The sequence below is a fragment of the Nilaparvata lugens genome, chromosome 1 (assembly GCF_014356525.2).
Source record: "Nilaparvata lugens isolate BPH chromosome 1, ASM1435652v1, whole genome shotgun sequence".
Lineage (NCBI taxonomy): Eukaryota > Metazoa > Arthropoda > Insecta > Hemiptera > Delphacidae > Nilaparvata > Nilaparvata lugens.
This window is the reverse complement of record NC_052504.1, coordinates 48,970,785-48,992,625: the sequence shown is the minus strand read 5'-3', so window position 1 is coordinate 48,992,625 and position 21,841 is coordinate 48,970,785. Positions and strand designations below refer to the sequence as shown.

General features: G+C 33.4%; 1 protein-coding gene across 2 annotated transcripts in view; it reads right to left on the bottom strand.

Moving 5' to 3' along the window:
- LOC111049378 (gastrula zinc finger protein XlCGF57.1) overlaps nucleotides 1-21,841 on the bottom strand; it is a 52,777-nt gene that overhangs the window by 11,460 nt on the left and 19,476 nt on the right. For both annotated transcript variants that reach the window (XM_039435552.1, XM_039435556.1), the window contains 2 exons: nucleotides 7,601-7,702; nucleotides 3,159-3,260 (listed from right to left, as the gene is read on the bottom strand). In XM_039435552.1, the coding sequence (XP_039291486.1) occupies nucleotides 3,159-3,260; nucleotides 7,601-7,702 (204 nt within the window). The remainder of the gene's footprint in view (nucleotides 1-3,158; nucleotides 3,261-7,600; nucleotides 7,703-21,841) is intronic.

Sequence of the window (21,841 nt, the reverse complement as noted above, 5' to 3'; positions counted from 1 at the left end):
TTACTTTACTTTACTTTTGCTGGCTCTATAGTCCAGTGTGGACCTTGGCCTCCCTCACGATTTGCCTCCATGCTTCTCCGTCTCCTGCCTTTCTCCTCCACGACCGCACTCCCATGATATGCAAGTCCTCTTCCACATCCCGTAGCCACCTCTTCCTTGGTCTTCCACGCTTTCTAATCCCCATCATTTGTGCGTTCATCAAGTTGTTGGGTAACCTGTCTATTCCCATTATTGCCACGTGACCAAGCCACCTTATGCTTTGCGCTTTGATGAACCACACAATATCTTCTTCATTCAGGAACATGTTCACCTCTGCATTACTCCTTGCTCGCCAACCTTCCGCTGTTCTCACCGGTCCCAAAACTCTTCTTATAATCTTCCTTTCGAAGATGCACAGCGCATTTATTTCTTTAACATATAATGTCCATGCCTCTGTGCCATAAGTCACTACTGGTCTAATAAGAGTTTTGTATATTTTCAATTTCATTCCTCGAGAAAGGATCTTGGACTTCATTAGTCTTAAGTTGGTGAAATATGCTCTATTTCCAGCTAAGATTCTGCTATGAATATCCTCTTGTATCCTGTTCTCATTATTGATTATAGTGCCTAGATATTTAAATTCCCTCACACCATCTAGCTGTTGACCCAGACTTGTAATGTCAGTTATCTGTCTGCGTCTATCTTCTGCCATCATTTTGAGGTATTTAGATTTTTCTGTGTTAATATCCAGGCCTATTTTCTTTCCTTCTTCTTTTAATACTCCCAACATATCCAGTAGGTTTTGTTTCGACCGTGAAATGAGTACAACATCATCTGCATAGGCACATACTTGGTCCGATTTAAATGTAATGTTGCCATTTATCTTTGGAGCTTGGAGAACCATATTCAACACCAGATCAAATAACACTGCTGACAAGGCATCTCCTTGTCTCACACCGCTTGTTACAGCAAGGGGTCTACTACATCTGTTCTCTATCTTGACACAGGAATGAACACCATCCATTGTAATAAGAATTAACTTTATCAGTTTGTGTGGTATTCTGACTTTCATGAGAATTTTTGGCAGTATATTTCTATTGATAGAATCAAAGGCTTGCCGGAAGTCTACAAACATGCAATGTAGATCAACACTATATTCGTAGCACTTTTCCATCATTTGTCTCATTACAAAAATTTGATCCATGGTTCCTCTGTTACTACGAAATCCACACTGCGCTTCACACATTACCTCCTCATAATATACTGATACTTTTCAATACCACAGTGGAAAAAATTTTGCTGGCAATATTGAGCAGTGTGATTCCACGATAATTATCACACGTTAATTTGTCACCTTTTTTAAAAACTGGGCAAATCACTCTCATCTTCCATTCTTCAGGCATTTCTTCTTTCTCCCAAATCCAGCAAATCAGCTCATGCAGTCTTCTGTGTTAGCTTTGTCCTCTGCATTTAGAAACCTCTGCAGGTAAGCAATCACTTCCAGGAGCTTTTAGGTTCTTCATCTTATTTATTGCCTCTTGTATTTCTAGGAAACTAGGTTGTTCTATCAATTGTTGAACTGTTGAAATGATTTCAACTTTGTCATTGCCTTCATTGTTTTCTTTGTCTCCTTTGTTCATGTTTTCATGGAAGTATTCAGCCCATCTCTCAAGGATTTTCTCTTGTTCTCCTATGATGTTTTTGCCTTCTTTGCATAGGTTTAATTTCGGTTTAAAGCCTTTCCTTATTACAGACACCCTACCATAGAATTTTCGCACCTCATTTTGCATGCTCAATTCCTCGATTTTTTCAATGTATTGTTTTTGGTATTGCCTTTTCTTCTTCCTGCATGTCTTACTTGCACACTTTCTCAGTTCACTATACCTTTCTCTTCTCTGCCGCGTGTCTCTGTTCCTCATAAACTCTCTGGCTTCATTTTTCATTCTAATAGCTTCTCTACATTCATCATCAAACCATTCACTATTTCTTTCTTGCTTCTTTTTTCCTAGTTTTTCCTCCGTGACTCCTATCATTACGTTCTTTATTTTATTACAGGCTTCATTAATATTTCTATTTTGCACAATATTATCAAGTTCTTCAGCTAATCCCGCTTGCACAGCTTCTTTGAAGTCTGCCTCAATTTCTTCATTCTCAAGTTTTTCAACGTTCCACATAATTCTTGATAACTCTAGGTTCAAATATTGTTTGATGATATATTATGTGTCTGGCTCCTTCATTTTATCCTTATTTTGTGAAAATGAAGATTCAAAATTTCTGTTCATACCTTTTTTGTGTTTTTTCTTGTTTGATTACTCTTCATAATTTTAACCCCTGATAATGGAATGAATTTCATCAGATCAGGTGATCAAAGAAAATAAAAGGGTAGGCCTACCTGTGATACTATATGATAACACTGTACTCCTGATAAGTTGAAAATTTTCAAGCTAAAAGTAGATTAATTTGTTGCTCATTCGGTTTGAATATTAACAAATGTTACTAAATATTAACAATATTATCACATGAACTGAGAACAAATTATTCTGAAGCTTTCTATTCTCATCGAACATGAAGAAGCGATACCAAGCCAGAACTGCAGTTCCATTCACAATCAATATTATCAGATCTTCCAGATTGATGCTATGTACATCTAACTATGGATGTTATCCCCATCTCACAATTTTCCAAGTTATTCTTATCATGATTAAAAATAAAGTAGTTGATGTCTATATTCACAAAAAAATGTACAGTACCTATAATAAATATTACAAATAACAAAATTTCTAGTAAGATTGCAACTTTTTCTAGATACGAATTTCAAGGCTCTCAAAATGACTTTTTCTCAATCACAGGCAGAAATTCCAATGATCATCATAATGGTAATTTATTGAAAATTGTTTGTATTGTACATTGTTCAATGTAAGATAAGCTATATCCTTAAGGTAATCAACTTATTTAGGATTATCATAATATTGCTCACAATACAACGTGTTGTTATCTCTTTAATACACTGCCTGTTGGTTTAATATTAAAACTGCATTTTTACTACCTACTGATTTCATGTATAGATGGTATATGTTACACTTTTGATTACTTTTGTGTATTATGTATTGTCAGTGAAGCTTTAGATGCAATCAGAAACAATGATAAGAAATAAATAACAATAATTAGTTGTTACATACCTCAGTAGTAGTTGGGGCTTCCTCTAAGGTTGGCTCCTGTTTGATGTTATTTGTTGTCAATTGAAGTTCTGCAAATCCATCTCCTTGTTTCTCTCTCTTGATCTGTAGACAGAGGACAAGATTGGTCTTGTCTGATAACTTGATTGACAGCTAAGGAAAGATTCAATAACCACAAACAACTATTTTTGCTGAGCACTAACTGGAATACATTTGATGAATTATTGGATAAGATATAGTGAGCTTCAATATGGACTATCAGTATTGATTGAGTTGGAAGTGTTGATGTTAGCTGTGGAGAATACTACAGTTTTGGAGTGAATATCACTATCAATTACTTTTGTCAGATTATTACCACAGTGCATCAGAAGATATCCAATGGTAAAGGGCATGTATGTTCCAAATTTCACTGTTAACTCAATAGTTCTAGTAGTTATTGTTTGTGAAACTATGTGACACTTGTAGTCTCTCATAATATGCCATTCTCGAGGCATGTCCACACATGCCGAACCGAACCTGAAACAGTGCAGCGAACCATTCATTTGGCCATGCATCGCGCCATGCAGCAAACCACACAGTGAATTTAAACACAGTGAAATGCAGTCACATGGTGGATATTTTCCAATTTCATTAATGGATCATCTGTCAAGTGAATTTATATTTCAAGGTAATTTTTACTTTCCTGTAGCCTATTTTTCTTGGCCCTCAATCTTTTCAAATTTCATTCTTTCCTGTCTTTGTGTATGTTCAGTAAATTTCTTCTATGATGCATATCTTAACCAATCTTGTCCATAGTCATTTAAATTTGTATTCTTCTGAAATAATATTAGAAGTTGAAATAGTAGCTTATTTTCCTAATCTTTAAATTGTTGATAAAACTAACTTTTCTAAAATCTATCCATTGTAGTGTAAATAATTGTGTGCTTGTGATATATTTTTTTATCATGTATCACTTATGTGAAGTGTATCAATTTTGTGTATATTGTTTTAGGAAATTTATTTACCCAGTTTTCTTTTTCTCTTTTTTGTATTTTTTAGGGAACTTATTTACCCATTATTCATCTTGATCATCTTTGTATTATAATCTTGAAATGTTTGTACTTATTATACAGTCTTTAAATTATAAATTCTTTTGTTATAATAATAAACTTCAAAATTTGAAAGTATTAATGAATTCTGTAGCCATATATATGTGATGTATTAATGAAAGTTAACTTGAATAATAATGTTTCATTGAATAAAAATGTTGTGTTTATTATCAATTGGAATGAGTTAAAGGCTAAAATTTTTCTAAAGTGTTTTGTAATTGATATCTTTTTCAAAATTTTAAAACTGTTTGTTCTATAAATTTGATATGATTGATTATCGTTTGAAATGGATGCTGGAGTGTATGTAGAATTTTTAGTGGGGTTTGTTGATTAGAATTTTGCTGGTATGTGATTGTTTTTTGAGATGGAAACCCATTATTGCCTAAAGAAGGAATAACAGAGGTTATGACTTAGAGAGGCAGTAATGAGATAATATTTTTTGTGTTGATTACTTATGTTGATGCCATAGATGCAAAATAATGATTAATAATGTTGATTGCCATAGATGCAAAGATGATTAATTATGAATATTGAAAGCCTTTGAAGCAAAATATTATTGATGTTTTGAATGATTTCTTGTTTAATGATTGATAGTAAAGTTTTGTCATGAAATGTAGCTTGTGTTCAGAACATTGAAAAGTCGAAATAAACTATAGTATCCGACAAACGATGATTATAATATTAAATAATTGCTTTTTATACAATTTTTGAACAAAATTAAAACTAAATAATTTTGAAACCCTGAATGATAAATCATAAATGTGAAATGAACTTGCTATAAATGAAATGTTATACTAAATGATAATGAAATGCAGATATATATGAAATGATTGTGAATAGGAAGACCAATTGTCTGAAATTATTGAAATATGTATTGAAATTATTTTTGTTGTGATGATCTGATGTTTTTTACAATTTTGATAATGATACAGGGTGTTATGAAATTCTATTTCTGTTTTGAAGAATGGATTAAATTTTGATATTTGAACAGTGAATAGATGGAAATGAAATTTTTTTTAGTGAAAATTTGTAATTGATATCTCCATATTTTACAATTTATGTATTGCTGACTGTATAATAAGATGTTAACAAATTTCAATTTTTATTGACTATATACTTAAAAATAATTATCATGTGTATTAGATTGTATTGATAGCCTAATCAAGATTTTCTTCTTAGTTTATAAGCATTTTAAGATAACAGGTACAGCACAGACATTAACATTGAAATAATTATCATGTGAATCTCGAAATCGGCAACAAGTGAACGCCATGAAGAGTGTTAAGAACATTTGGGTGATTTTCGAACTAGTGTGACTCATCTACGCTGCGGCCTACACTAATAACTACGCCAATATCAACATCAATAACTACGCCAAAATCTACGCTGCTGCCTACACCAATAACTACGCCAATATCAACACCAATAACCACGCCAAAATCTACGCCGATGCCTGTGCTGATGCCAACGCCAATATCTACGCCGATGCCTGCGCAGATGCCAATGCCTGCGCCAATGCTGATGCCAACGCCAATATCTACGCCGATGCCTGTGCTGATAACTACGCCAAAATCTATGCGATGCCTGCACCAATGCCAAAATCTACGCTGATGCCTACACTAATAACTACTCCAATTCAACACCAATACTACGCCAAAATCTATGCCGATGCCTGTGCCAATGCCAATGCCTGCGCCAATGCTGATGCCAAATGCCAATATCTAAGCCGATGCCAATGCCGACACCAAAACATACGCTAATAACAATGCCAACGCTTATTGCTGACTTTGTATCTGAAACTTCAACACTACTACATTACCTGGAGGTAATTGTCATCCATGTTCACGTTCGCAACTTTGAATTCAGAATAACAGTCACAGTATCATGAAAGAATTGATTCAAAAAAAATCCTCTCCTAAATTATTCCTGTATGCAGAACTCTAAACCTTGAACCTGAAGTATCAAAAAACCAAACCTTACCTAAATTAATCCTCACCTAATTAATCCTGTATGCAGCGTCTATCTCTTTTCCAAAAAACGAATTACATTGTCATTTCAAGCCTGAAATGTACATTGTATAATTACAAATATGATACAAAATTTACGTGACTCTGTATCGAGTTTGGTATGCAGCCGTCTACTACAAGCATGAGGCAATGCTAACTGAGATGTCACCTGTATCGAGTTTGATATGCATCAGTCAACTACAAGTATCAGCCCACACTACATGCATCCAGATCAGCCCAACACTGATGTCATCACACTGGAGTCACACTTAACTGAAAATCATACTGAGTGCCTTAACGGACTGTTTTCCAAAATGTGCATTGATAAAATCAACCGCGTCAATAGTGAAAGAAATGAACATTTTTTGATTTATTGAAATTTTATGTGAAAATTAAATGTAACAATTCATCAATCATAAAAAAAAAAAAAAAAAATATAATAATAATAAATTTTTTATTCAACATACTAAATTTTTTTTATGCAATGAAAATTGAATTTTTCTATCTATTAAATTTATGTGCAATTCAAAAAACTATTCTTTTTACATATTAAACTTTCTGTTGAGATATTTTCCTTTAAATTATAAAGCTAAATCAAAAGTAATATGATATTCTATACTCTGAAATATTGTTTGGAAACATATAACAAATGCTATTGATGAATTTTTATAATATTTTCAATATTATCACATGAACTGAGAACAAATTATTCTGAAGCTTTCTATTCTCATCGAACATGAAGAAGCGATACCAAGCCAGAACTGCAGTTCCATTCACAATCAATATTATCAGATCTTCCAGATTGATGCTATGTACATCTAACTATGGATGTTATCCCCATCTCACAATTTTCCAAGTTATTCTTATCATGATTAAAAATAAAGTAGTTGATGTCTATATTCACAAAAAAATGTACAGTACCTATAATAAATATTACAAATAACAAAATTTCTAGTAAGATTGCAACTTTTTCTAGATACGAATTTCAAGGCTCTCAAAATGACTTTTTCTCAATCACAGGCAGAAATTCCAATGATCATCATAATGGTAATTTATTGAAAATTGTTTGTATTGTACATTGTTCAATGTAAGATAAGCTATATCCTTAAGGTAATCAACTTATTTAGGATTATCATAATATTGCTCACAATACAACGTGTTGTTATCTCTTTAATACACTGCCTGTTGGTTTAATATTAAAACTGCATTTTTACTACCTACTGATTTCATGTATAGATGGTATATGTTACACTTTTTGATTACTTTTGTGTATTATGTATTGTCAGTGAAGCTTTAGATGCAATCAGAAACAATGATAAGAAATAAATAACAATAATTAGTTGTTACATACCTCAGTAGTAGTTGGGGCTTCCTCTAAGGTTGGCTCCTGTTTGATGTTATTTGTTGTCAATTGAAGTTCTGCAAATCCATCTCCTTGTTTCTCTCTCTTGATCTGTAGACAGAGGACAAGATTGGTCTTGTCTGATAACTTGATTGACAGCTAAGGAAAGATTCAATAACCACAAACAACTATTTTTGCTGAGCACTAACTGGAATACATTTGATGAATTATTGGATAAGATATAGTGAGCTTCAATATGGACTATCAGTATTGATTGAGTTGGAAGTGTTGATGTTAGCTGTGGAGAATACTACAGTTTTGGAGTGAATATCACTATCAATTACTTTTGTCAGATTATTACCACAGTGCATCAGAAGATATCCAATGGTAAAGGGCATGTATGTTCCAAATTTCACTGTTAACTCAATAGTTCTAGTAGTTATTGTTTGTGAAACTATGTGACACTTGTAGTCTCTCATAATATGCCATTCTCGAGGCATGTCCACACATGCCGAACCGAACCTGAAACAGTGCAGCGAACCATTCATTTGGCCATGCATCGCGCCATGCAGCAAACCACACAGTGAATTTAAACACAGTGAAATGCAGTCACATGGTGGATATTTTCCAATTTCATTAATGGATCATCTGTCAAGTGAATTTATATTTCAAGGTAATTTTTACTTTCCTTGCCCTATTACCATAGGTAAGGGCATTTCCTCGAAAACGGCTCCAACGATTTTGATCAAATTTATACCTAAAATTGTCATTGATAAGCTCTATCAACTGCCACAACAACTCCTATACCTGCAAAACTTTCAGGATCTGAAATCAAACTTTGCATGAATGGGGCAAAGTTTGATTTTAGATTCCCAATTATCAGGCTTCAGATACAATTTAAACAAAAAAATTCAAGTAGAAAAGATTGAGCATGAAAATCTTTACAATATTAATGTTCAGTAACATTTTCACCTAAAATTGAAAATAAGCTCAAAATTTGAGAAAATGTGATTATTCAATTGCAAACTGTTGACCACTGTTGATTCTATTAAATCATTCACTATGGAGAGATAGCAGACGTCGTGTGTCTCCAGCATTATTGTCCTGTCACCAGCTGGCTCAGATCTTTGAATAGTAGACTTGAGAGATGTGTGAGAACACTAGTGTCAGGTGATCAATTTTAATAACAGCAAGCAAAGTTGTGTGAGTGCCCCACACCAGATTTTTTGTTTATGCACTTTGTTTTGTTTCAAAACTTTACACTATTTTCTCTTTATTTTATTTTGTTTTCAATTTTCTAGTTTTTCGAAATTTAATTTAAACATGGACAACGACTTGGGTTGGTTTCCGAGCTTGAGATTTAGCTAGGTTCTAGAATCTAAACAGTTGGAGTCAGAAAATTGGCTTCACAAAACAGGGCATAGTCGTAGTCCACATTCAAATTAAATATTGAAAAATTAGAAAATTGAACACAAAATAGAAGTAGTCCACATTTGAATTAAATATTGAAAAATTAGAAAATTGAACACAAAATAGAATAAAGAGAAAATAGTGTAAAGTTTCAGCTATTTTGAATCATTTAGGAATATTTCATTGTGTCAAGGAAAAATGTTTCATAAAACTGAAAAAATTAAGTATATCATGAAAACTACGACTACATCCTGTTTTGGAAAGCCAATTTTCTGATTCCAGCTGTTTAGTCTAGAACTTGGCAAAATCCCGAGCTCGGAAGCCGGCCCTTGATGTTCTATTTTTCAAAGATGTACCCTCTTTGTGAGTTTGAATATACTGTAGAATTAATTATAATAAATTAATGAGAATATGAAATTTACTAGATCCATACCAGTCAATTTATGATTAGTCAATGAAATTGATTATTAGTAAAAAATAATTGCCTAAGATGTTTATAAATTTTGAATGGAATAGTTGAATTGGATAAACTGTCAGGGTACTGAGTTTTTGTTAGACAATATTTTAGTATTGTAGCTTGGGCCATTCATAATTTTTTCAGAAGATATTCTATTTGGATTAAAAATTATTTATCCGATCTTATCAATTTATGGCAATGAATAATTGTTCAAAACATGAATTTAATCAAACAAGAAGAAGCGCATACTTCTGTATTTATGTTTGCAGATGTGTTCGCATGTTTTTCACTTGTGATGGAATAGCCAAAATTGTACAGTGAGCGGCACGCAAATTGTAATCGAGGGCTCTGATTGGCTGAAAAGTTCAGGTGAACAATTAAAAGAGCGGCAAGCGGCATGGCAAACAGTTCAGAGAATGGCACGGCGAATGTTTAACAGCTGATTTTCAACATTATGAAACATATGCTCATGTTCGCTGAACGGCGCGATGTAGGGCGAAATGCACGGTTCACCGCACTGTTTGAGGTTCAGTTCGGCATGTGCTGACGTATATTTACTCTCTCACAAGGCCAAAACAGTAATAATAGATAGTAGTCGACTGTAGTTGGCTTGAGTTAACAAAACCAAAATTATATTTGGAACATAAACGACCTATACCATGGAATATCTTCTTATACTCTTTTCTTTATGATATTACTGGAGAGAAATTATATGAAGCTGGAGAGAAAAATAAAAAAATGTGGAGAGTAAACAAAGATGCTACTGACTAAACCAAAAAGAAACATGATATTGAATGTTATTAAAATAAATAATAGGATTTTCAAACTGAAGGAAAATCCAAAAACTGTGCTCAACCACATAGATAACTTTTTACAAATGTAGCTAGGTGATGAAATGTCGGAGACAATAATAAATTCATTGAGAAAACCACTAGACCAAATCATATCACAATATAAACTGTTACAAGAACTTTGCACTCCCTCTACTTTCACCCAGTAAATGAAGATGAGCTTCTTGAAGCTATTAGTAGTTTGCAAAATGACAGTGCTCCAGGATTTGATGGAATTGATAATAGAACATTGAATTCGATAAAAAATGTAATTGTAAAACCATTAATTCACATATTAAATTTAAGTCTGTCAAAATGAATTTCCCAAAAGCTATGAAAGAGCCATATTGCCGGCCGGCTTAAACTTGGCAAGTCTGGCCACTTTAATTTTGGTAGTGTTTTTAATTGTTTATTCGGAAATGTGTTAAGTGTGATACTCGTGCTTTTACTCATTGAAGGTATCGAAACCAAATACGGGACCTGATGGAAAAAATCTTAGTATGGAGGATTTGTGGAACAAAATGGTTGTGATAGAGCAAAACATTCTAGAATCTACAAACGCTTTGAAAAACTATTTTGATTCCGTAAATTAAGGAATAACAACTATCAAGGTAGGACTGAACAAAGTTTCGGAGGAGGTGAATTCATTAAAAGCAGAAAATGTAGCCTTAAGAGACAAGATCGATGATTTGGAAAATAGGAGCTGGCATTATAACCTAATTTTCTACAATATTGAGGAGTTAAGGAACAGTGAGAGTTGGGAAAACACTGAACACATTGTCATCGGGTTTATTTGTGATGTAATGCAGTTAGAAATAGCTTCGGCAGACATTGATAGAGCTCACCGTTTGGGTAAAAGAAAAGACACCATTAGACCGATAGTTGTAAAATTTCTCAATTTCAAAAAGAAAATGGACGTTTTATCATCTACAAAAAAGTTGAAAAAGACAAATGTTAGAATAGATGAAGATTTCAGTACGAGTGAGGAAAATTAGATCAGAACTTAGAATTTTCCTAATAGAGGCTAAGAAGAAGGGCATAGGGCATTTCTTCGATATGATAAATTGGTTGTTAATGGTAGACTAAAGTCTATACACTGAGTGATTTAAAAAACGATGATAAGCTAGAGGAAGATCCAAGTGTAGCAAATGAATCTGAAAACATTCGCTTTTGACTTCTGACGAACTAAATGTGGAAAACCCCAACTCTGAAGGGGTGGATTGTTCACCGAAAACCTCGTCACAATCTGCTTAGGAAAACGTCGATGAAATTCCAAGTTTTCTGATGGAAAATGAACAGCGGAACAGCTCAGATGTGAATCAGGACAACTCCAGTTCAACGGGTGCTAATAAGGGTGTGAACACTAAGGCAGTAAATGATGGAATTCACGTAAAGTGCAAGTACGCAGAGAGGCAGTAGCTACTCCAAAAAATCAGTATGACTTCCAGAGAGGCTGGCTTCATATGACTATGACTTCGGGGATGATGACGAAGGCGATAACAAAGGAGAATTTCACACCAGGAAGAGGAAGAAACACACATGGGAGAGGATCACCGGGACCGGGAGTACTAGGATGGCTGCAGACTGGTTCAATGCGTCAGAGCGCCAGAGTTGCTGGAAGACAAGCCCATAAACCATAGCTATTGGAGAGAGGTAGAGCAAAATTGCCAGCAGAGGACGGAGCAGTGAACTGTTTTAATGCAATGTTCTGGAATGTGCATGGAATAAAAAACTTTTGTGAGTTGGACTCTTCACAGTTGAGGTTTGTGAGAAATTTTTCTGTTATTTGTTTATGTGAAACATGGGTTACTAGCTTGGAATCGAACTTAAATTATTTAAATGATTATGGATGCTTTTTCAACTAGCAAGAAAATAAATAATAGGGGTAGGCCTAGTGGTGGTATGGCAATGTTTATTAAAAATAAATTTCAATCTACTCTAATTGAAGCCAATGATAGTGTTATGATTGTAAAAATAGTTATTAATAAGGTTGAGCTTATAATTTGTTTTGTGTATTTAAGGCCTCAAACAATTGAGAGTTCCCTCTTAATGTTGCAAGATTGTTTTTTCAAATACGAGGACTTGTTTCTCTCTTTCCCTGTAGTTTTTGGAGGGGATTTTAATGTCAGGATAGGAGATTTAAATCAGGGCTTTCAAAGCGGATCGCATTACATTGGATCTCATTATTTCGAAGCATCATACAGTTTAGTTTCATTAATGGAGAATAACGGCCTCTGTGTTCTGAATGGTAGGTCTATCAGTGATTCGCCAGCTAAGTTGACATTCCATGGTGCAAACGGGAACAGCCTTGTAGACATGATATGGACGAATGTGGAAGGATTAGAAAAGGTAACAGATATGTTTATCTCTGATTTTGTATTAACGTCAGATCATCTGCCTATTATTGTTTTATCAAATATACAGTTGAGAAGCTCAGTGCCGTTAATCAGTGTGAGAGAGATTAAAGATAATAAGTGTTTTCGTTGGGAAGATAGCGTTAAAGCAGAGTATACTTTTCTTTTATTTCTTTTGTCGGAAAGAATTTTCTCTCCTGCTGATTCTGAAAAACACAACAAAGGGTAAATCTCCGGGTCCCGACGGTATTCCTTATGAATGTTTCAGGTTTTTGCCCAATAAATGGAAAGATTTCATTACCTACATTTTCAATCGTATACTGGACACAGGAACGGTTCTGGGGTCATGGGCGTTTGTGAAAATGTTTCTATTGCACAAAAAAGGTAGTTTATCGAATCCAAAAAATTATAGAACTATTGCAATTATAAATAGCATTTTGAACATTTTAACTAAATTATTATGTAGAAGACTGACTCATTGGGTTGATTTCTGTGGCATACTGGAAGAGAGCCAGTCTGGGTTCAGAAAAAATCAAAGCTGCTTAGACAACATTTTCGTAATGGACACTCTTATTAAGTATTATTTAATGAATAGAAGCAAAAAGTTTTTTGCCGTTTACATGGATTATGAGTCCGTGTTTGACTCTGTTCCTCATATAGGGCTATGGAATAAGCTGGGATCATTAGGTGTGAGTAGAAATATTTTGAGAGTCTTACAAGAATTATATTCGAAAGCTTGCTTTAGTATTGAAGTTCAGGAAGAGGATCATTGTAAAGTGCAATCACAACCCATACAGGTGACAAAGGGGGTTTTGCAGGGGGACTCTTTGAGCCCACTCTTATTTGGATTGTACATATCGGACATGGAATCGTTTTTTAGACAGAGGGGATTGAGGGGCCTATGTCTTGGAAGGGATCATGATATTTCAATGCTGCAATATGCAGACGATATTGTCATTTTTGCAGACAGTATTCCAGATACAAGAAATAAAGTTCTTTGTTTGTTCGAATTTAGCGCATCACTGGGGCTAAAGATAAACTAAGATAAAAGTAATGCCATTTCACAAGGGATGTCTTAATAAAATGGGGAGTATTGCATGTCAGGGGGGGAAAATTGATTTTTGCAAGGAATATAATTATCTGGGAGTAGTTTTTCAGTCATCAGGTGGTTTCAAAAATATGTGTTGTAGAGTGTTAAATAAATCTAAAGTAGAGACCGCTGCACTTATCAAAGCTCAAATCTGATACTTGGGAGACTAAGACAAAGTTATACGAATCTATCGTGATTCCAGCTATGCTCTATGGAGCTGAAATTTGGGCGCAGGGCATGGAAGAAGCATTAGAGAATGCTCAATTGTTCTTTTATAGAAAGAAAGAAAGAAAATAACTTTATTTACAAGACAATATTATAGCAGTATTGATATTAAATCGAAATAATACCTAATTTCCTATTCTGAATTGATATTCACAATTCTACAACTTATTTTTCAGGTATAAATCAGTAATTGAACTCATTTATTTTTTCCCCTCTGTACTTTAATGCAGCTTTCACATATCCCACTAGATTCCTCAAACTTTTACCATTTAAATACTCTATTACATCTGTCCTTTCCAATATCCATTGATTGAACCATTTTTTCTTATTTCTGCCAAAATTTTACTTGTACCTGCAATTAAATATATCCTCGTATTCATTACTATTACACATGGAGCATCTATAAGTGCCTACCTGTCTTTCCAGCCTGAAGTTGAGTGGTAATAGGGCTCCTCTATAGTTTTGAAAATAATACTAATGAAGTGCCGTTTATTACTATCATTGATGTAATCTCTTATTAAAGTCTCATCTTTATTTAAAGTTGCGTACACTGAGTGGAAGTGAGCCAAGCCAGTCTGCCTATCCATTCGCTACTAAATCTTTCCCGTATCTTATCAATCAGGAGCTGACCTATCTCAACCCACCTATCTCTTTGTTCCAATGAATCCGGCCAATCTACCTCATACTCCCGACACAACTCTAGCCAATGCTTATACCAGCCACATTTCTTTCTAATAAAAATTTCCAAAATAATTTGTGGTAATCTTTCGGCAGGCATAGCCAAAGTTTTCAATATATAATTAAAATGCTGGCATAAGGTAGTCAACCACATTTTATCCACCCCTGATTCCAAGTATAACACATAGTCAGGAGTATTCCTTGGCAGGGGGAGCAATCTTTCTATGAAAAACCGTCCAAAACATTCAAGTTCCTCCGATTCAATATACCCCCACATCTCCACGGCATATGTGACAACAGCTCTACTTGCCGCATTAAAGACATGCCACTTCGATGAAATCAGTACCTTGTCATTTAAAATAAGCTGTCGCCAAACACTGTTAATACCATATTTGGCTGCAGTCACCTTATTTTTGAAATGCAAATGCATAGACAGGGCAGAGGTAAATGTTATTCCAAGGAACTTATATTTGGTTACTACTTCTAATAATTTGTCTTCTCCATGATACCACTTCTCATTTCTACCCAATCTTCCACCTTTTCGAAACACCATTACCTTAGATTTTGCCATATTCAGCATAAGATTCAAGTGTATTCAGTAGTTCCGCAGCTCATTTATCATTATTTGTAGCATTGTAGCACAGTCTGAGAATATTACCAAGTCATCTGCATATAGTAGACTATTGATTCTGAATCCATCTATTGTCAAGCCTCCCCCTATAGACTCACATATGTCATGAATAAACAGCAGGAATAATAAAGGAGATAACAGACAGCCCTGTTTTAAGCCACTCTCGATATTAAAACCACGTTTTATACCTCTATTACACCAAATTACTGCATTTGTATCATTATACAAGTTTCTTATCAAACGAACGCATTTATTTGAAAGACCCAAACCGTGTAGTTTATAGAATAGAGCCTCTCTATCCACAAGATCAAATGCGGATTTGTAATCGATAAAGAAGCAGTAAGTTTTTTTCTTTTCAACGCTCAGCTTATGATGAATTATACTATGCAGAACAAACACATTATCTACATTCGAATAGCCCCTCCTGAAACCCGCCTGATTCTCCTCCAATACATTCCCACCTTCTACCCATTTTTCCATTCTTCTCAAAAATATTTCTGAAAAAATCTTAGCTGCTGAGTTGACAAATGAAATCGCTCTGTAGTTAGCAACGTCCATGTTGTCACCTTTGTGTAGTGGAAATATAATTGATCTAACAAAAGCTGTAGGCACTGATTCGCTGTCTAAGATATTGTTGAAAAAGGTTAGTAGTAGTTCCCTGTACTCAGTAGGCGAATTTTCATAAAATTCTGCCGGTATTCTGTCGTATCCAGGTGCCTCATTTCCTAGTGCCTATTGCTCAGAACTACTAATGGGTGAATACAATAGTTGAAAATACCTAACCCAAATCTCTGCTTCGATACCAGAATCATTATTTGCTGAGTGCTTACCTCCAAAATGATTAATTAGTTCCCAAAATGTTTTTGAGACTCTAACCGATTTTAGTTTCTTTTCTAAGTACTTCATGTGTTCAATCCTCTTCTTTCTGCATAATAATTTATATTCTTTGGATGCATTCTGTAATATTACATTTTTCTTCTCACATTTGAATCGAATCTTCAATTCGAGATCTATGGAACTTTATAGTAAATGTCAGAGTTATCAATAGATGGATAAACTTTTTGATGGAGAATTTATTATCGTAAATGTTTGTTGCATTGTTCCATAATGTCACCGAGGCAGGGTTAACAAATTACTAAATAAATCGTTTATTTGAATAGAATATATGTATAAAAATTTAAAATAACATTTTCAAAATAAAGTTTTATTGAGAACAGATGTAGAATGTGAATTCTAAATTTATAAGTTATAATTTTGTGTTGACGTGTCTGTAAAGATCGATATTGAAGAGGGCGTTGTCTTTCGTGACTGGCAACTTGTGTCTTTTTCCTGTTGGATCTCTCTTCTTCTGAAACTAATGGCTGGCTGTTGCTTGTATAATTTTGTGCTCTGAGTTATTGTCTGTTTAAATGAATTTATTAATGTTTTAGATTGAGTTTTATATAAATTTTTGTGCATAATTTGCTGTTTGTATAGTAAAGCCAATAGCCACTGTGTTTCAACTGTAAACTAGATAAGTATTTTTTTAGTTCGTAATAACTCTGAAATCATTAGGCTTGTAAGTTATTGTTCGTTTTATATTTCTGTGTTTTTGCCAAAATTTTCATCTGAAGATTATAAGTTAATTTGCTCTGAAAACTGGATTTCTCATTCATAGGCAATAGATCCATTCACAGTTTATCAAGTATCTATTTTATTGGAGCCGACAACTTTCCTTAGTGTGATAGGTGTTATATGCTATTCCAACCGTTTAAGGAAAAATTGATACCACGGCAAATGTTACCCCTGTGGTGGGACAGAATTACAAAATAAATATGTCCCAAATGGTACACCATGAAATCCCTGGTTATAGAAATTATTAGTGGATAGATATCTTGATAGGTTATGAATGGTTTGTTGCTGAGTGGGAAGTCGGTTCAAGAGAGATCAAGTTTTAATGAATCAGTGCATATTACAAAATGGCAAACATTAAAAATGATCTGAATCTTATAGCATTCTTAACACAAAAGTTTGATGAGCAAAATGCTAGGTTTGATGAGCAAAATGCTAAGTTTAATGCTAGGTTTGATGAGATGAAGCAAGAATTTGCTAGCATTAGACTAGAGCAGGTTAGTATAAACCTTCTATTGAAAAATGCACATGAAACATTGAAAGATAGTCATGAAGATGAAAACAAATTGAAGCATGATAATAGTAGTGTTAAGATACAGGATCAACTCATTCAAGTTTCTGAAAATGTAGGCCTAGTTACTGTTGTTGAAAAAGTCAACCATAGTGAGATAGTAGAATTGAGTAAAGAAGTAGGTAGGGAGTTGTCTTCATTGAAAGTCAACTATCAAGAAAGTACTATTGCTACATTGAAGGTTAGGAAAACAGTAAACAAATCGTATGTTTCTATGGATCAGATTACTACATCAAAAGTTAGGAAGATTGTAAACAAAGTGAATGATTACATGAGACAGGTTTCTGTGGAGGTTAGGAATAATGTCAACAAAATGAATGTTGCTTTGAGTCAAGTTGATGAGTTCAACTTTCAACTGAGAATTGAAAAGATGTATGCTATGCATTCTCAAGTGACCATGACGAACTTTTGTAGGCAAAACTGCTTGGTTGAAATAAATGAACCCATGAATAAAATCATGCTATTGAAGAAAACAAAACGCAAAGTCTCCATTGATGTGTTATTATTCAAAGGTTGTTTCAAGTTGCTTATTTACAAGATGATGACAATGAATCACATGATGAAAGGGTATTCCCCAACACACAATGATTAGGAATCCTGTGTCATGCCGGGATTCAGAATAGCAATGACCGTAAATACTACGTATGGTAAGAGTCCATAATTGTATCTTTTTTCTTTCCTATAGCCTATTTTTCTTGGCCCTTGATCTTTTCAAATTTCAATTCTTTCCTGTCTTTGTGTAATATTCAGTAAATTTCTTCTATGAAGCATATCTTAACCAATCTTGTCCATAGTCATTTAAATTTGTATTTTTTCTGAAATAATATTAGAAGTTGAAATAGTAGCTTATTTTCCTAATCTTTAAATTGTTGATAAAACTTAACTTTTCTAAAATCTATCCATTTTAGTGTAAATAATTGTTTGCTTGTGGCATATTTTTTCATCATGTATCACTTATGTGAAGTGTATCTATTTTGTGTGTATTGTTTTAGGGAATTTATTTACCCAGTTTTCTATTTCTCCTTTTTGTATTTTTTAGGGAACTTATTTACCCAGTATTCATCTTGATCATTTTTGTATCATAATCTTGAAATGTTTATACTTATTATACAGACTTTAAATTTTAAATTATTTTAAAAAATAATTGGTTTAATTTAAAACGTTGTGTTATATTATCAATTGAAATGAGTTAAAGGCTAAAATTTTTCTAAAGTGTTTTGTAATTGATATTTTTTTTTAAATTTTAAAACTGTTTGTTCTATAAATTTTGATATGATTGATTATCGTTTGAAATGGATGCTGGAGTGTATGTAGAATTTTTAGTGGGGTTTGTTGATTAGAATTTTGCTGGTATGTGATTGTTTTTTTTTTTGAGATGGAAACCCATTATTGCCTAAAGAAGGAATAACAGAGGTTATGACTTAGAGAGGCAGTAATGAGATAATATTTTTGTGTTGATTACTTATGTTGATTGCCATAGATGCAAATTAATGATTAATAATGTTGATTGCCATAGATGCAAAATGATGATTACTTATGAATATTGTTTGCCTTTGAAGCAGAATATTATTGATGTTTTGAATGGTTTCTTGTTTAATGTTTGATAGTAAAGTTTTGTCATGAAATGTAGTTTGTGTTTAGAACATTGAAGAGTCGAAATAAACTGTAGTATCCAACAAACGATGATTAACAATATTAGATAATTTGCTTTTTATACAATTTTTGAACAAAATTAAAACTAAATAATTTTGAAACCCTGAATGATAAATCATAAATGTGAAATGAACATGCTATAAATGAAATGTTATATTAAATAATAATGAAATGCAAATATATTATGAAATGATTGAATAGAAGACCAAATGTCTGAAATTATTGAAATATGTATTGAAATTAAATTTTTGTTGTGTTGTTATGATGTTTGTTTTTTACAATTTTGATAATGATACAGGGTGTTATGAAATTATATTTCTATTTTGAAGAATGGATTAAAATGTTGATATTTGAACAGTGAATAGATGAAAATGAATGATTTTTTTTTAATTTTATCATTGATATGTCCATATTTCACAATTTATGTATTGCTGACTGTATAATAAGATGTTAACAAATTTCAATTTCATAGATACTTAAAATAATTTTTATGTGTATTAGATTGTATTGATAGCCTAATCAAGTTTTTCTTCTTAGTTTATAAGCATTTTAAGATAACAGGTACAGCACAGACATTAACATTGAAATAGTTATCATGTGAATCTCGAAATCAGTAACAAGTGAACGCCATGAAGAGTGTTAAGAACATTTGGGTGATTTTCAAACTAGTGTGACATAACTATGCCAATATCTACGCCTAAATCAACGTTGCGGCCTACACCAATAACTACGCCAAAATCTACGCCGATGCCAGTGCTGATGTCAACGCCGATGCCTGCGCCGAAGCCAATATCTGCGCCAATGCTGATGCCAAAATCTGCGCCAATGCTGATGCCAACAACAAAAATCAAAGCCAAAAAATCTGCGCCAATGCTGATGCCACAACAAAAATCAATGCCGATGCCTGCGCCAATGCCAATAGCTACGCCAATGCCTGCGCCAATGCCAAAATCTGCGCCAATGCTGATGCCAACAACAAAAATCAATGCCAATGCCTGCGCCAATGCCAATAGCTACGCCAATGCCAAAATCTGCGCCAATGCCAACAACAAAAATCAATGCAAATAGCTACGCCAATGCCTGCGCCAATGCTGATGCCAACACCAAAATCAACGCCGATGCCTGTGCTGATGTCAATGCCTGCGCCAATGCTGATGCCAAAATCTGCGCCAATGCCAACAACAAAAATCAATGCCAATAGCTACGCCAATGCCTGCGCCAATGCTGATGCCAACACCAAAATCAACGCCGATGCCTGTGCTGATGTCAATGCCTGCGCCAATGCCAATGCCTGCGCCAATGCCATATCAACGCCGATGCCACAGCCGACACCAAAGCATACGCCAATAGCAATGCCAATGCTTATTGCTGACTCTGTATCTCAAACTTCAACACTACTGCATTACCTGGAGGTAATTGCCATCCATGTTCACATTCACAACTTTGAATTCAGAAGAACAGTCACAGTATCATGAAAGAATTGATTCAAAAAATCCTCTCCTAAATTATTCCTGTATGCAGAACTCTAAACCTTGAAAGCTGAAAATATCAAAAAACCAAACCTTACCTAAATTAATCCTCACCTAAATTAATCCTGTATGCAGCGTCTATCTCTTTTCCAAAAAACGAATTACATTGTCATTTCAAGCCTGAAATGTACATTGTATAATTACAAATATGATACAAAATTTATGTGACTCTGTATTGAATTTGGAATGCAGCCGTCTACTACAAACATGAAGCAATGCTAACTGAGATGTCACCGGTATCAAGTTTGGTATGCAGCAGTTGACTACAAGTATCAGCCCAACACTTCGTGCATCCAGATCAGCCCAACACTTAACGTCATCACATTGGAGTCACACTTAACTGAAAATCATACTGAGTGCCTTAACAGACTGTTTTCCAAAATGTGCATCAATAAAATCAACCGCATCAGTAGTGAAAGAAATGAACATTTTTTGATTTATTGAAATTTTATGTGAAAATTAAATGTAACAATTCATCAATTCATTAAAAAAAAAATAATAATAATAATAATAATTTTTTATTCAACATACTAAATTTTTTTATGCAATAAAAATTGAATTTTTCTATCTATTAAATTTATGTGCAATTTCAAAAAAACTATTCTTTACATATTAAACTTTCTGTTGAGATATTTTTCTTTAAATTATAAATCTAAATCAAAAGTAATATTGATATTCTATATTTTGAGATATTGTTTGGAAACATATAACAAACGCTATTGATGAATTTTTATAATAATTTTCAATATTTTTGGATGACATGTAATGTTTTTCTAGAAAAAATTGTTACTGTTCTCAAATTTAAATTTCAACAATTTTCATTAGGGTCAATGTAAATTTTTTCTTTGAATTTTCAAACAGTAAAATTTTTTTATGTCAAGAGGGGGGTATTTGTAATATTACATTTTTCTTCTCACATTTGAATCGAATCTTCAATTCGAGATCTATGGAACTTTATAGTAAATGTCAGAGTTATCAATAGATGGATAAACTTTTTGATGGAGAATTTATTATCGTAAATGTTTGTTGCATTGTTCCATAATGTCACCGAGGCAGGGTTAACAAATTACTAAATAAATCGTTTATTTGAATAGAATATATGTATAAAAATTTAAAATAACATTTTTAAAATAAAGTTTTATTGAGAACAGATGTAGAATGTGAATTCTAAATTTATAAGTTATAATTTTGTGTTGACGTGTCTGTAAAGA